The following is a 17609-nucleotide window of genomic DNA, read 5'->3' on the forward strand; positions in this document are numbered from 1 at the left end:
AAATTTAATTTACGTTCTTCCGGTCCTATAAATTATTCCTTACGTGGAATAATTTAATCCTTTAATTTTACGGGGTATTACAGTGCTGGTATCGAGCAACCTGGTCCTGTAAGTCAAAAATCAACATGACTTAGAAAAATATTATATATAACACATTTATTACTAAGAAATATAAATTTTTTATTTACCTCTGTGCGTTGGGGATGACTCGGATTCTGCCAGTGGCATCCAATACTTCCCCCTCAACAGGCTGGCGCCGAGCTCGAGGTCTACGAGGTGCTGGAACTGGCTGCACACCCTCTTGCGCCTCAGCCACCTCTGGAGGTGCTGTCTGGTCGTCCTCCTCCTCAACAACCGCTAGTGTGGGGGGCCGAGTCCGGCCCGTCCCACTAGCACTCCTCCCTCGCATATCTGCAAATAAATCAATATTAAACACATAACATATATACATATACATATAAATCATAAAACAAAATCAATTTTTGAATGAACATCTAAGATATAACTACCTAATACAAAATTTACCTACTAATCGTCATCGTTATCGTCTTCAAGTATATCTTCTTCGTCTGATATTGACGGCACTTGTTCTTCGTCCTCCACCTCTGGAGGAGCGAAAAACACATCTGTTTCAACTTCCCCAACCGGATCAACCAAAATTCTTGAACCGTCATCTGGTATAACGTTTAGAGGTTGTTCTATAATGTCCTCTTGAAACGCTGGAGTAATGGAATCGGGCATGTCTATCTCTGATCTGGCCCTCATCTTACATACTGTCCACCAATTGACCTTATCTTTCTTTTTACTTGGATATGTGCAGTAATGTACTTGACCGGACTGTCCAGCCAAAATAAATGGTTCGTATTTTCCGTATTTCCGTTTATGATTGACGTCCACAATATTATATCGAGGATGCACTGACATACCTCTATCAGTCGGATCGAACCAGTTACACTTGAACAAGACAGTCCTCTTAATTGGCAGAGCCGGGTACTCCAACTCAAGAACATCTGTTAGTATTCCGTAAAAATCACTTTCCGTTGGAGCGTAGAGTGATCCTTTGACGCAAACTCCACTATTCATGGTTAATTGATTCTCCCCATAAGCCTTTGTTTGAAATTTAAACCCGTTTACAAAATATCCTTGAAAATGGTTAGCTTGCCTAAGCGGTCCCTTAGCCAGACTCGAAATATACGGATTACTTATATAGTTAGTTTGCGCCTGTACCACATAAATGTATACTTGTCAGACCTTTTACATAAGTACGAGATAATTGTGAAAAATTATTTTGGATACTTACATATCGTTCAAACCACGAGGCAAATTCAGTCTCGAGCTTCACTTCTACTTGTACTTGGGTAATTCCGGGAATGATTTCGTACAACTCGTCAACATACAAACTTTAAAAAGAACCCAATATTTGTTATTACAGTAAAGTCATGTATTTGACAAATAAATTTAAAAGTAGAGTACGACTTACTCCTTGTAATGCTCGATTTCAGGACAGTTCAAAAGAATGTAACTATGGGCGGCGGTGTATTCGTCCTCCTCCAAACTTCGTTTTTTAGAAGCACCTATAGGTCGTCCATTCGGTTTGAAGATTGATAGCCGATCTACATCATCATCCACGACATCATCACGTGTCTCGTTTCGTTGCAGTCGGTCAGGCAGCGTCGGATCACCGTCATTAAAGTAAAATGACGCAAATTTGGCGATTTCTTCGTACAAATATCCAGTGGCAATGCTACCTTCCACTTTAGCTTTGTTGGTCACTTTCCGTTTCAATTTTCTCAGATATCTGTGCAATCAAATTATTACGGTGTTAACAAATTTTTTTGATAGTTTTCAATGAATTTTAAAATTAAAAAATACTTAACCTTTCGAAGGGATACATCCACCGATATTGCACAGGGCCTGCCAGCTTCGCTTCGTAGGGTAGGTGTATAGGAAGATGTTCCATTGAATCAAAAAAGCTGGGCGGAAAGATACGTTCCAATTTGCACAATATTTTCGCAATGTCTTTCTCCATCTCAATTAGGTCGTCCTCTTTAAGCGTTGTGCAAGTCAGGTCTTTAAAGAAGATGCTCAACTCTGTAATAGGTTCCCACACGGACGGATGAAGAAATTCTCGAAAAGCAATTGGCAAGAGACGCTGCATGAAAACATGACAGTCGTGGCTTTTCATACCGTTCATTTTCAGCTTTTTCAAATCAACACACCTACCCAAGTTCGACACATGCCCATCCGGGAACTTCAACTCTTTAACCCATTCCAGTAGAGCTTGTTTTGCGTTTTTGTCTAAAGCATATATTGCCTTCGGATATTGCCCGGTTGATGGATTAAATGCCAAGTCCGGACGATTACAAATATCATTCAACTCTTCTCTGGACTTAGCATGGTCTTTGGTCTTCCCAGGAACATTAAGCACTGTATTGAAAATGTTGTCAAATACATTTTTCTCAGTATGCATGACATCCAGATTATGACGAATCATATTCGTTTTCCAATACGGCAAATCCCAAAATATGCTTTTCTTATGCCACCCATGATGCTTTGATTTCTGAGCATTCGTCTCCTGAGCTCCAACCTCGTATGCCTTTTTAAAACCAAGGCTATCAATCTCTTGTTCAATTTCCTCTCCAGTTCTGTATCCCCTGAATGATTTTCTTTCTTTGTAGCCCTTTTTAAAATCCGTAGTGTTATTACGGTACGAATGTTCAGGTGGTAAGAACTTTCTGTGGCAATCAAACCACGATTGTTTACCACTCTTCGGAAGGGTAATTGCATCAGTTTCTTCCATACAGTGAGGACATGCCCGTTTACCCGATGTGCTCCATCCAGACAACATTGAATAAGCCGGAAAATCATTGATCGTCCATATAAGAGCGGCTTTCAATTGAAAATTTTGCCGCCTATGAATGTCATATGTCCGCGTCCCAAATTCCCACAAATGGTTCAGTTCTGCTATTAGCGGCTGTAGGAAAATATCCAAACTGCCTTTTGGACTATTGGGTCCGGGAACAAGAACCGTTAGAAACATGAACTCGTCTTTCATGGCCATGCCAGGAGGCAAGTTATACGGAGTCACAATTACCGGCCATGACGAGTATTGTTGCCCAAATGCACCAAATGGTTGAAACCCATCCGTACACAACCCCAATCTGATATTTCTAACTTCTGCTGCAAAATCTTGATGTAACTCCGAAAAGTGTTTCCAAGCTGGCGAGTCAGACGGATGATTCATCACACCATTCTCCATCTCGTGCTCGGCGTGCCACCTCATATGTTTAGCTGTTGCCCTAGAAGCGTACAACCTCTGCAGCCTCGGAGTTAAAGGAAAGTAATGCATTTTTTTATAAGGCACATTCGTCTTTCTTCTTTTTGAATTACCCGCAGTAGCTGGTTTCCACCTGTCATGCCCGCATACTTTACACAAAGTCAAACCCGCATCGTCACCCCAGTATATCATACACATATTTTTACAGCAGTCAATCACCTCAACTGGAAGCCCAAGCCCTCTGACTAGCTTTTTAATGCTGTACGAATTTTTCGCTAACTTGTTGTCTTTAGGTAACAGTTGATGTACAAACTCGCTCATTTCATTCATCAGACCGTCAGACGCTTGAAATCGGCACTTGAATTCTAAAAATTTTACGGCTGCAGACAAAGCGGAGTGTCTGTCATTCCCAGGCCATATGGGTTCTTCGGCCGCACGCATCATATCATAAAACTTCTGAGCTTCTGCATTCGGAGGCTCTTCTGTCCATACTTCGGGACCACCCGCATCAGTAACCATTCTCTGGAATGAACTGCAACCCTCGTCTTCATTTCTATGCTCCCACATGTTGTCCGCTTGCAGAATATTAACAGGCACCTCGACCCTCCTATTTTCCTCACCATGGTGAGTCCAGACGTGGTAATTACTCACAAACCCGTCTGTGTAGAGATGAAACTCCACTTCGTCAACAGTTCGAAAAGCAGTGTTCCGACATTTGGGTTTAGGGCAAGGGCATTTTATCTGAGCCCCGCTCATACACTCGGGGTGTTGCACAGCAAAGTTCAAAAACTCCCTAACGTTACTGATGTACCCTTCAGTCAACAATCCTCTGACCAGTCTCCCACTATACATCCAACTGCGATCTGAATTCATTTCTGTAGCACGTACATTTAGGTGGGTTTATTACTCGGTTTCAGCAAAGTCAATGTAATTGACCGCTTAAAAAGGTAGGGCCCTATCCCATTCGCAAAACTGGGTCTACTTAATACGATCACGATATATGCATAAATACGGAGAAAAATATTTGGCAGCCTTCCGGCGCAGTTCTCCAAGTGCATTATCATATATATGCTGAATAACGCCAAAATACATATTCCGTTAGGAAATAGCGTTACGCATCATATACTAGATAGCCACCCGGAGAACACACGACGGAAAACTACCAAATATTTTTCTACCGCATCTATACGTATATTTTTTTCCGTGATCGAATTACGTAGACACCAGTTTTACGAACTGTACACACGTACAATCCCGTGTCGTTCAATCTCTTAAGGACACGGGACGGGTTTTCTACAGCTAGGTGAGATTTTATTCGGTGTGAATAAAATCTTTTTTTTGTTCTTTATTTAAGTTTATTCAATCTACTTTAATTAAACAAAATAAAAACAATAAACAACGATACTTACTTGTTGTAGAGCAGAACCGCACAGAAAGGATGAAAAAAAACTCGGGAGCGGTAAGCAGAAACCGTAAGAAGAACACGGACCTAGCTACAAGAGAGACAATAATTGTATCAGATTAGTATTTTATTTTATATGAAAATCCGGCAGCATTTCCCCTAAAAATGAGCATCACCCATTTTTCAGGGAAATCCTGCAAATAAACAATACATTTTTAAAATAAACAACACAACCGTGCGGTTAAAAAACCCAACCTATTCACACCAATTAACCTATATTAATTCGATAATTTAAATGAACATTATTTAAATTCTAATTAACTATTAAATAACTAAAGTAAAGATGCCTATTTTATCAAATTCCCTAATATGACAATTAAACAAACAATTTTAGATATATTCTAATTTAACAATTTATTCACAATTAACAATAAAATAACCTTATTATAATAATTTATATAGTCTAATTATAAAAATCTAACCTAATAAAAATAACTTAAATATTCTAATTATAAAAATCTAACCTAATAAAAACTAAATTAACATAACTATAATAAATTAATAACTAATATACAAACAAAATAAAAAAAAATAACTTAATAACCTTATTAAGCTAATTATATATATATATACCTATCTAATTTAATTAAAAATAAAAAAATCGCAAACAACCCTAATAAAAAAATAAAAACAGCCCTAATAAAAAATAAATACTATTATTAAAAACATCCCTAATAATTAAAATTAACAATACTCTTATTAAAAATAAAAAAAATAAAAACAATCCTAATTAATTAAAATTAACAAAGAAAATAAAATAAAAGTAAAACCTAACCTAATTAGGGGCAGACGGCAGTGGCGGAGGTTGAAGTTGAGCCGGACGGCGGACGGTGGACAGCAAGGGCGGAGGGCAGCGCAACGAATTCCTGTTTTTAATTAAAAAAAATAAACACCCGGAGGAAGAGGAAGGAATGGCCGGAGGAAAAAGAAGAGGAAGGAATGCTTACCTGGACGCCGGAGGAAGAGGAGTGAACGGCAGAAAATGGTGACCGGCGGAGGAAGGGGAGGAGGAACGGATTCTGCTGCAAAAGAAGGAGAGGGAACGACAAAATAAAAAATAAACTGATTCTGGAATTAAAAGGGTTTTGTTTTAGCGACGGATTTATGTCCGTCGCTAAAACAAAACAAATCCGTCGCTAAGGCAAACGATGCGTTAATGAAACGCAGCGTTTCATTAACGCGTCGTTTAGCGACGGATTGCTCGAATCCGTCGCTAAAGTTAACGACGGATTCAAGCAATCCGTCGCTAAAATGGACCCGGCAAAACGGTGAGTTTCACTGGGTCCATGTTTAGCGACAGATTGCTTATCCGTCGCTAACTTTAGCGACGGATTCGAGCAATCCGTCGCTAAACGACGACGAAAAAAGGGCGGGATGCTTCCCGCGTTGAAATTTTAGAAATTTGGCGACGGATTTATACTCCGTCACCAAATTCGTCGGCAAATGTGGATTTAGGGACGGATTTACAATCCGTCGCTAAAATCCGTCGGGAAAACCGTGATTTTTAGTAGTGACAATTTGAATAAAACAATTGAATAATATGCTTTGGTAATTGATAACCCAATTAATTTATTGCACTACTTGAGTATTACTCCCTCCGTCCCAATAGAGTTGTCCACTTTGCCTTTATCACACAGTTTAAGAAAAATAATTATTGTTTATGGGTTTTATAAAATTTACCTTACTTTTCTTGTCATACCCCTATTTAATATGGGGTCCACTTGCAATTTACTTTCAATTTACTCATTAGTGGATTTTTAATAGGGGTAATATAGAACAATTGAGTGTAAAAGTTAATTATTTTTTGAAAGTGGACAAGAGTTTTGGGACAAATTTTTTTCTTAAAGTGGACAACTCTATTGGGACGGAGGGAGTAGTAAATATTAGAAAAATTTTGATAGTATGATATAAGAACTACACAACAAATTAGTTAAAACATCACAGATAATACGATATAAGAACTACACACAACAAATTAGTTAAAACATCACAGCCGGTGGACTATCCTTTTGCAGAGACCCTCGAGAAGGATTACTTTTGATAAACAATACTTTATCTAGTGATGTTCCAATAAGCAATAGAAAAATATTAATTTAATAATAAAAATTATTGAAAAATATAGTGAATTGAAATTATACATATAGAGACTATAAATTTACAATTGGATAAAAATCATTCCATTCACGTAATGCATACCATCATTTATGTCATTTAACTTTTTGCATAGTAAAAATTAAGTTTATGTATGTTTTTGTAGTTTTCTTTTTTGATCGGATGCACATAGTACCTTCTATCTCTTTAATTTTTTTCATCCAAACTAACTGGCTTTTTATAAATTTTGATTGAAATAGAGAATTGATTTAGCGCTTAAATAAGAGCAAAGCTAGAAATTTTAATAGAAAATAAATTATATTTTAAATTTTTATATTAACAGATTTAAAAAAAAAAGAGTATAATAAAAAATAGGTTTATTTTGTTTTGAGACTGGAACAAATGGATTTTAAAAAGGAAAGAAGATGAGATTTGTGGATGGTGGATTGAAAGTAGACGAAGATGAATGAGTGATGATATATTGATGATAATCGTAGAAATAATTTGAAGACGGGGCTAGTTTTGTCTGTTTAAACGAATATTTAACAAAACAATAATTTTTAAAAAGGGGGCATGGCCTAGAAATGAGGAGGAAATGGTAAAGGCATAAATGATTTTTTTTTTATTTTTTGTGAGCTAGGACATAATCTAGAAATAAAGGGGAAAAGAGAGGAGCATTATAGAAATAAGGAGGAAATGGTAAGGGCATAAATGGATTTTTTTATTTTTGTGAGCTAGGGCATAATCTAGAAATAAGGGGGAAAAAAGGGGCATTAATGGAATATGAGGCCAAAATTACTGTACAATGTACAGTGATTTTGGACCCAGTTTTATTATATAGATATTAGATATTCTTTTGTTCAGTATGTATATCATTTAAGCTAAAACTCATCGGTACTAATCACAAACCACAATAGTGAAACACTATTTCTATAGCCTCAAGGTCGGTCTTGTTAGAGTAAACCTCTAAATACAACAGCTCCCACACAGTTGCAACAACTGTGTGCGTGATTAACTCAGTCGCAATTTAGCTGCGCTGAAACTTGAAGCCGAGATGTTAGAAATGTACTTGAAAGACCAATCCTTGCTTTTGAGGCTATCATTAAGATGTGAAAATTCAAAAAGCAAAATATTTTTTTTAAATTCATAATTTTGACTATTTTCTTAAATATAATTTTGATAGATTAGTTTGTTAGTTTTACAATTGGAATAAATTTGTTCAATTCTCAGGGTACCTAAATCTCATTTTATTCAAGTTATTTTTTTTTCTAAACTTAAACCAAAGGAATTGTTTAAAGTAATTATTTATGAAATCAAAAATTTATAATTTTTTTTTTAGAGATATGCATAATTTGTAATATGTATGTATTTGCTTAAATTTATAAAATTAGCATACCAAAATATTGAAATTATATTTTAGAAGTATATTTGACCAAATAACTAAAAGTGTGGATATATAAAATTATTTTGCTATTTGAAACTACGATTAATTACTAAAAACCTCATCAGGTCAAACTAACTAAACTTTTCATGACGTTTCAAAATTTAAAATTTGTATTTTCAACGTTTGATAAATTCAATTGTTCTTTTAACTAGTATTATGTTAGTTGACTTTGTTAATAAATTTGATTGTTATAAATAAAATGAATAAACTAATTTATTTTTTGTCTTTCATAAAAATCCATAAATCATTAAAGTTATTATAATTATTTATAAAATCATAATTTAGTTGAATATTTATGATTCATAGATTGTTTTAATTAAAGAAATTAAGGAATCAAAATAAACTTATTAAGTTTGTTTTATCATTTAATGTCGATTATCAAATAAAATAAAATGATTGGAAAATTTCCACTTTTCGCGCCTCTTTTTATTTAAGCAATTTTACTCAATATATCACATCACATTTTAATTTTTAATTTTTAGCAAAAAAAGTTTAATCTCTTATGTTTAGCATTTTATAACGCAAATGTCTTTTCCGGTGTCGTTTTAGTCATTAAAAACGGTCAAAATGACATTATGTTTTTGTAGAAAAAACGCCTAAAACAGTACTGGATTATAAGATGAAAAGTTTGAAAAGGTTGAGATGTGAGGTGTTATGTTTTATAAAATATGCTCAAAACGGGAAAAAAAATCAAAAATGATTTTTTTTACAATAACCTAATGATATCTGATTTATTAAAAAAAAACGGAGTATCCTTATTGATAAACTGGCAGTATTTACTCCTAATTGGCTATCAAAAAGGATTTGTATGGATAATCAATTCTAGATTTTATTTTTGGCTTTAATTCATAATTTAAGTTTGTTAAAATCCATTTGAAAATAACTGTTGTTAGTAGAGAAATTCTTACTTTCTCGTTGTTAGTATATCGAAGAATATGTCTTTTTTTTTTTACCAAAGGCTAAAATTTCCATTAATAATAACGAAAATTACATGAACGGTTTCTCAACATACTGAGTCAACTATTCTAAAAGAGATGATGAGAGCTGTAAAAATACAGTCATCGACTAGGGCTAAACTAACCACCAAGGGTCACCCAAATTTGTAGACTAAAACTAGATCTAATAATAAAATCTAGATTTATTGAACGTTCTAAGAAAGTCTAACTTCGAATGCACGACTGATCACATCTTTTGTGATACATCTGTTCTCTTGAAGATTAACAACAACATCGATATTGACGCAAAACATACCTGTTCTTGATGAAATCCGTCGTAAGATGCTGTCTATAATTGTTTCAGAGATCCAAGTCGTTTGCACCGCAAAAAACAATTTCATCTCCAAAGATGAAAAAAACTACTTTTAATTTCGATTAGATTAGATCTAATCTCAATTAAAATACTATGGTAGAAAATAATTTCTAGATCTAAACCAAAATTGGCCAAGAAAAAAACTTTATTCAAAAACTAAAGATAAAAACTATGAAAAAAACTAAATTTGAGAGATTGGTGGGGTGATTTTTGGCCAAAAATGGCCAAAAACCACCCCCCAAATAAACAAGAAGAAGAAAACTTAGGTTTGAGAGGTTTTTCAAAAGAGAGAGACGGCTAGGGTTTTTCAAAAAGTCAATTAGTTTATCGAAGAATATGTCAGAGCATATGTTTTTGGTGTTGTCTGAACTGGAAGAAACGACAATTATTTCAAAATTTAAAATTCCTCTGACAACTATTACAATTATGAGAAACTGTCCCTATTCATAATATGTGACACACTTTAATTTGCAAAATCCTCAAATGCTAATACATGAATTATAAACATAGAATAATAACTTTAAGAAGCACAAATAAAATAATTATTCAAATTATAATTAAAAGAGGAAAAAATCATTTATACTCCTAAGATTTGACTATAAAATCAAGTAAGTTTTCAACGTCCAGAAAGATTTAAATATGTCTATAACATCTTAAAAAGTGAACAATCAGACCCCTAATTTTGAAACATAAGTGAAACATTGGAGGTTTAGCTGTCCAAATCGGGAGTCTAGTTGTCCATTTTTTAGAGGGGCATTATTTGAATCTTTTTGGACGTCGAGGGTTGACATTGCTTTTGCTTTTATTAATCAAAATCAAATTTTTAGCAATGCAATTTAGTAAAGTAAAGTTTATTATTTTTCTAAAATGAATATATTATTTTGAATGCTATAAGTAATATATGTGAAAAAATGTCATAATAACCCCCAAATATTAGAGAGAGTTTTACACTATGTTCATTAAAAAGGTAAAAAATTAAAATATAAAACTATTATAAATGAATATCCCAAATTCCTAAAAGACACATGAAGCCTTTTATTATTAAAAACAACTTTTATATAAACAAAGATATAAACAAAGTTTACTCTTGTTATTTCTCTTGTTAATTTATTCTTGAATTATAAAAATTAAAATTATGACCCAACCAATCATATTTCAGCAGACTAATAATGGAGTTGATTAATTATGCCAAATCAAAAGGATTCTAAAATTGCTGGCCTCCAGTCTAGCAAAACCCTAGCATGAATAAATTAAAAGAATCTTCCCAACGGCTACCACATGCAGTTGCTGGCTCCAGATATGTTACCGTTTGTTGGGGCCCACTTTTCAACTCTTTCAAAATATATAACCGTTACAAAACCCTCTTTTTCAACACCACCAAACCCTCATTCATCTCCCCATTCTCCCAATACAATCAAGAAAACAAAAAAATTCTTTCAAAAAAACATATTCTTGAAGTTTCATTCTTGTTTCTTGTGGAAAAACTGTATTTTCTGAGCTAAAAAAAACTACAAAATGACTGCTGCTGTTGAGGTTAAAGTTGAGGAAACTCAGGTTGCTGTTGATACTGAGGTGGCTATGGTCATTCCTCAAGAAAATACCAAAAATGTTGTGGTTGATGAGACCAAGAAAGGGGATGATGATGCTGATCAAGTGATGAATGGTGATACTGATTCCAAGCCAGCAACAGTTCAAAAGAGCTCTTCTTATAGGGAAGAGAGTAATTTTCTTTCTGATCTCAAGGAGTTTGAGAAAAAGGCTCTCACTGAGCTTAAGTCGAAGCTCGAAGAAGCGATTCTTGGAAATAATATGTTCAAGAAAGATGAACCGAAAAAGAAAGAGATCGAAAAGGCCGAAAAATCTGTGAAAGAAGAAGAAACTGAGACTAAAGATCAGGAAATTGAAAAGAATCAAGAACTCGAAGAAGAGATGAAAAAACCCGATGAGGAGGTCCAAGAAGAGACGAAAAAACCCGATGAGGAGGTCGAAGAAGTAGTGGTAGTAGACAAAGATGTTTCTATTTATGGAGTTCCATTGTTACCAAGCAAAGGATCAGAAGCAACAGATGTGATTCTGTTGAAGTTCTTGAGAGCAAGAGACTTCAAAGTTAATGAAGCATTTGAGATGCTAAAGAAGACCCTTCAATGGCGAAAAGATTCGAACATTGATTCAATCTTGGAGGAGGATTTAGATCTTGATTTAACCTCAGCATTTCACATGAACGGCGTAGATCGCGAAGGTCACCCCGTTTGTTACAACATTTACAGTGCCTTTTCTGATGAAGAACTTTACTCCAAGGCATTTGGTGATGAGCAAAAACGCAAGAAGTTCTTGAGATGGAGAGTTCAGTTGATGGAGAAGGGTATTCAGAATCTTGATTTGAAACCTGGTGGTGTTACCTCTTTGCTTCAGATTAATGATCTGAAAAACTCTCCTGCTCCTTCTAAGAAAGATCTGAGGGTTGCTATGAGCCAGGCCGTTTCGCTTTTGCAGGACAATTATCCTGAATTTGTTGCTAGAAATGTAAGTAAATCTTGACCAATTTTTCTTTATATGCTTCATTTCATGTCAGGTTTCTTGATTCTGAAGTTATAACTCTGACATTGTAGATATTCATAAATGTTCCATTTTGGTATTATGCTTTGAATGCATTGTTATCTCCGTTCTTGACACAAAGAAGCAAGAGCAAGTTTGTTATAACTCGCCCTGCTAAGGTCACGGAGACCTTACTCAAGTAAGTTCCCTATGATATAGTTATCAACTAAGTAGTATCGACACTTCATTCAATCGACGTTTTCCGTTTCAAAACCATTTCAAAACTTGACACAAACGTTCATTTTTAACATAGAAAATCTTAAAATAACACGTTTCGCTGTATCTATATCCAAGTGTCCTATTTTTCCGTATTCATGTCCATTACATAGGTTACCAATCAAGATTCCTGAAACATTGAATTCAATAAAAAACCAGGTACATTCCGGCTCAGGAAATCCCTATTCAATACGGGGGATTTAAGAGGGAGAATGATTTCGAGTTCTTCCCCGGAGATGACGAAGTTTCCGAGCTTATAGTCAAACCAGGAACAACAGAAACCATTGAGATCTCTTCACCAGAGGTAATTTAATTCTTCTAAAAATGCTTTAAAAACTCTCAAACTTTACATCAAACGACTAAATTTGATTGGTTTTTTGATGATTGGCAGGCTGGAGGCATACTGATATGGGATGTGACAATCTTAGGATGGGAAGTGAATTGCAAGGAGGAATTCGTACCAAATGATGAAGGATCTTACACTGTCATAATCCAAAACAAGAAGAAAATGAGCTCGTCCGAAAAACCGATTCGCAATACTTTCACCAACAATGAGGCTGGAAAAGTAGTGCTGACAATTGAGAATAGTTCAAGCAAAAAGAAGAGAGTTCTGTATCGTTACAAGACCAAGAAGAGTGTTGCCTGATTATGAAATGATCGGTTTATTATGATTGTATTCAGTTTTCATAGTTTTGTTTGTTATGACATTCTTTATAGTATTATTATTTCATTGATTGATTGATTCTTTTTGAGCAGGGTCCTCTGTTTTGTTTAAGAAATATATACTACAGTTCTGCATTTTGTTTCTCTGTCAATCTCTATTCTGTAATTTCTTTATCTTATTGAATATGGGAAATGAAAGATTTGAATTAATGGTTGTATACTAAAAACATTATGCAAAAAATTGTTATGAATAAGTGATACCTTTTGATGTGTGCAGTGGCGGAATCGGGATTTAATTTCAGCACCGTCTAAACGATATGTAAAAAATAAATATATAGAAATTTATTGATAGAAAAAAGAATCAATTATCAACACCATAAAATAAATTATCAATAATATGAAATAAACTGTCAAAAAAATAAAAAATGAAAATAATTAAAAAAAAACATTTTTTTTCTTGTAGTCTAATCAATTTAAATAACTTAAAAATATAAATTTGAATTAATTATAAAATGTAACTATATTAATAGGAACTGATAAAATTTAAAAGTAATGAAAAAGGAAAAAAGTTTACTAAAAATTTTAGGTGTTTATTTTTAACGAGAAAGTATTAAAGAATTATTAGAATGTGGTAATTTTTCAAAATACATGTTTTTCCATTTTATTTACAACTTTATATTGCAAGTTTTGACTTTTTTTTTCTGACTTTTTTCATTTACGAAAAATACCTTTTTTTTTAATTTCATAAATACCTTTTTCGGTTTTCGATTTCGGTTTTTGATTTTTTCAGTTCGGTCAACCGAACCGACCGAACCGACCGAACCAACCGGCAGTTTTTTTATATAGTGTAAGATTAGTGTATATATAGTGTTAATTTTTATTTTTATAGATTTTTTTCTGGAATTTTTTATTTTATTTTTTATAGTGTAACAGTAGTGTATATATAGTGTTTTTATGATGTTTATATAGTGTAAAATTAGTGTATAAGTAGTGTATTTATGACATTTTGTAGGGTTTTTTGTGGTTTAACCATGAAACACTGCAAATACACCATAAACACAGCAAATACACCATAAATATACTAAACAACGGCAGAAATACACCATTAATACACTAAAACGTAAAGATATTATAAGATTATTACAAATCCACCATAAATCAATATTTTCTTTACAAAATCAGTAGCAATAAACAAATCTATGAATAAGAGAAGACAAAATAAATAATTATATGAATAATAGAACAATTTCATAAACAAAAAATTATAGATTTACAATAATTTATTTATAAAATATTTAAATCATTAAAAAAAACCTAAAAAATTACACAAATCTAAAAACGAGTCGAGAAATCCATAACGCGAACGGATAAGACGAACGGACTAGCGCGAACGGAAAAGACGAACGGAAAGACGACCGGAAACAATGAGAAATCCATCGGAAGTAGACGAACGGAAGCGCGACCGGAAAGACTAACGGAAAAGTAATCGGAGGAGATAAACTGAAAATCAAATGAAAAAGAAGAAGAAAATAAGAAGAAAAGAAGAGAGAAAAAGAGAGAAGAGAGAGAAAAAAAAGGTGGCTATATAAAAGTTTAATCTAAAATGAGATAAGACTTGTTTATATAGTAAGTATTTTTAGTAAATAAGTTAGCTTGTTAGCTAATGTAGGATAAGAGGAAAATATGGGCTAAAATGGTGTAAATACTTTACCCAAAACAGGTATTTGAAAAATAATCCCATTTAGAATTGATGAAGAATTAAATCGATTATTTATAATTTAAATTTTGTTGATGAATCGTTATTGGAAAAATTTAGAAAAATGAAAATTAATTTGAAATTTGCACAAAATTTAGGAAGATAGACTAGATAAGGATTTGAAAGTTGAAGAAGATTATTTCTTCAAATAAACTGGACTCGAAGATCAAAAAACAGTAAGAGTTTATATTTGGCCTAATTATTTAAAAAAATACCACCTTGTAATATTTTTTCGTTTATACCATGACCTAAAAAAAGTTCATTTGTACATTTTTTTTGATTTTTCATTTTCAACTCTACCCTAAAACACTAAATTGAACTTTTTTTATTTAGAAAAAATTTAAAATAATCGTTCATTTTTTTAACTTATTTATATTTTTTCAAATAAAAAAATATGATATAACCCTTATATTTAATTATTTTTAATGTTTTCATCCTTTAATTAATTAAATTGCCAAAAAATAAAATTTTGGGGTACAATTGAAAACGAAAAATAAAAAAAAGAGTACAAATGAACTTTTTTCTAGGTCAGGGTATAAACGAAAAATTGTTTCAAGGTGGGAGTTTTTTAAGTAATTAGGCCTTTATTTTTTGGGGTTATTTTTACCCATCGTCACTATAGTTTTTAAATTTTATTTCCCTTAAACTCCCTGAAATTCACATTTTTTTGACTGTAAAGCATTGTTTTAAAAACCGGACCGGACCGGCCGGTCGGACTTATAGTTACGGCCGCCGTTCATCGGGGCTTCGGTCACCGGCTCCCCTGTTATCAGGTCACCAACTTCCTTAACCTTCCGGCACTGGACGGGCGTCAGCCCCCATACATGGTCTTACGACTTTGCGGAGACATGTGTTTTTGGTAAACAGTCGCCCGGGCCTGTTCACTGCGACCCCCTGCCTCCTCACCCCTTCTCCCGAAGTTCCGGGGCTATTTTGCCGAGTTCCTTAAAGAGAGTTGTCTCGCGCCCCTAGGTATTCTCTTGAACCGCGAACCGGTCAGTGGTCCGGTCTGAAAAGGTAAAAACCAGATCTTTTGGTTGGACCGGACTGGACCGGGTTGAACTAGATTAAACCGGTAAAAAACCGGGTATTGAACCGGCAAATCAGAATTTTTTTTTCAATTTTTTTAAATTTATTAGACCGGTTGAACCGGTCATTGACCGGTTAAACCGGTTCGGCCACCGGTTCGATTTTTAAAACACTGCTGTAATGTTCTTTTGCCCGAAAATGACAAACACTCTTAAAAATGTGTAATTAATTTTTGTTGACTCGATCCAACCCAACAAAATCAAACCTAAAATCATCTAAAAAATCCTAAAACTATCTAACCAAAACCTAAAGCCACACACCCGCCAAAAAACACCTTTGCCACCTCTGGCTGTTCGCTTTGCCCAAATTCTTTGTCTGGCGGAGGAGGAGCACTTTTCTTCCAAGGAGCAGTAGCTCCTCCCCTGAGGATTAGGTCTGCTCCTTAGAAAAGGAGGAGCAGCTACTCCCATCAAAAAACAATTGGGCGATCGGACGACCCGAGGTAGCGCAGGTGGTTTCCGGCGGGTGGTTGGGTGTCGACTTTTAAATTTAGTTAGATGGTTTTAGATTTAATTTTATTGGGTTGTATTGGGTTGAATTTGTTTTTTAATTACACATTTTTAGGATTATTTTAGTTATTTTTTGTATAAAAAGACCGTTTTTTTAATAGAGATAGATTAAAATGTAAAGTTGAAGGAGTTTATAGGCCGAATATGAAATTTAAAGATCATGGTGACAGAAGCTCAAAACTCAGAGACAATAAATGATATAAGCCTTATTTTCTGTATCATCATCACAATTGGAGTGGGATAATTTAATGTTTTAAAAGAGATCTAGTCCCAAGATTTTAAGCTAATTTTTGGTTGGCTTTTGGCTAGAGACCATATCTTCTCAAATGCTTCTTTGGTGGCGAGAGGTATTTTAATTCCTGATTTAATTGGTTGTTCGGTTTGTGAAGGAGTGGAAACTAGTACGCATATCGTTCTCCATTGCCCTTTTGCATGGAGATTTTGGTGCTTAATCTTGGGAAAATGTGATATCTTATGGATATCTCCTCCTTCGGTTGATCTTTTCTTCAACTTTTGGATGTCTTTTTCTGTCGCTTCTTATAGAGATTTGTGGAGATTGATTTGGTTTTATGGAGTGTGGGAGATTTGGAAAGCTATAAATAATAGAATCTTCAACAACGTTTCTAGTTCGATGGATGATTTGGCTTTCTCGGTTATTTGCAAGGCGGTGCACTATTATATTTCTTTTCACCCTAGATTTTCTTATAGTGGTAATGATGTTTTTAGATGCTTAAAAAAATTTTGTGGCACCTTTGATTGATCCGGTTTTGGATCTTTTGCCTCCCACTTCTTGTGGGAGAGCTTCATAAAATATCATTTTATCAAAAAAAAAAAGATTTTAAGCTAATAATCAACCATGGCCCGCTTATTTTGCCCTTCCTATTAGAAAAACTCCCCTATTTTAAAAAGTATCAGTAAACCCCCTATACTGATGGTGGCGCTCATTCATCGCCCTTATGGATTAAAATACCCATGACGCCGTCTTTTTTAGTCAACTGTCAATTTTTTAAAAAGAAGTAAAAAGTACAAAATAACTCTTCAAATTTCCCCAAAAAGACAATACAGCCCCTAAACATATTTTTGGCACAAATAAAATGTTTAAAATATCCTTAATTTTTAAAACATTTACCAATTTTATAATTATAATTTGTTTATTTTATTTCACCATCTTCTTCCTAATTATATGAGGGACTTTTTGA

General features: G+C 33.9%; 3 protein-coding genes across 3 annotated transcripts; 1 reads left to right on the plus strand and 2 right to left on the minus strand.

The window, feature by feature from the left end:
• Positions 1 to 528: 528 nt before the first annotated feature.
• On the minus strand, positions 529 to 2494 carry LOC130015269 (uncharacterized). The gene is made up of 4 exons (XM_056105050.1): positions 1893 to 2494; positions 1481 to 1798; positions 1301 to 1400; positions 529 to 1221 (listed from the first exon to the last, which is right to left on the minus strand). Exons 1-4 carry the CDS (start codon positions 2492 to 2494, stop codon positions 529 to 531), a joined length of 1713 nt encoding a protein of 570 aa, XP_055961025.1.
• Positions 2495 to 2534: 40 nt separating this feature from the next.
• On the minus strand, positions 2535 to 4150 carry LOC126672700 (uncharacterized). The gene is made up of 2 exons (XM_050366657.1): positions 2707 to 4150; positions 2535 to 2596 (listed from the first exon to the last, which is right to left on the minus strand). Exons 1-2 carry the CDS (start codon positions 4148 to 4150, stop codon positions 2535 to 2537), a joined length of 1506 nt encoding a protein of 501 aa, XP_050222614.1.
• Positions 4151 to 10938: 6788 nt separating this feature from the next.
• LOC126674721 (patellin-4) lies at positions 10939 to 13200 on the plus strand. The gene is made up of 4 exons (XM_050369214.2): positions 10939 to 12105; positions 12192 to 12316; positions 12553 to 12697; positions 12785 to 13200. The coding sequence occupies exons 1-4, from the start codon at positions 11098 to 11100 to the stop codon at positions 13037 to 13039; spliced, it is 1533 nt and encodes a 510-aa protein (XP_050225171.1). The 5' UTR covers positions 10939 to 11097; the 3' UTR covers positions 13040 to 13200.
• Positions 13201 to 17609: the final 4409 nt, after the last annotated feature.

Source organism: Mercurialis annua, linkage group LG3 (assembly GCF_937616625.2).
Source record: "Mercurialis annua linkage group LG3, ddMerAnnu1.2, whole genome shotgun sequence".
Classification (NCBI taxonomy): Eukaryota; Viridiplantae; Streptophyta; class Magnoliopsida; order Malpighiales; family Euphorbiaceae; genus Mercurialis; species Mercurialis annua.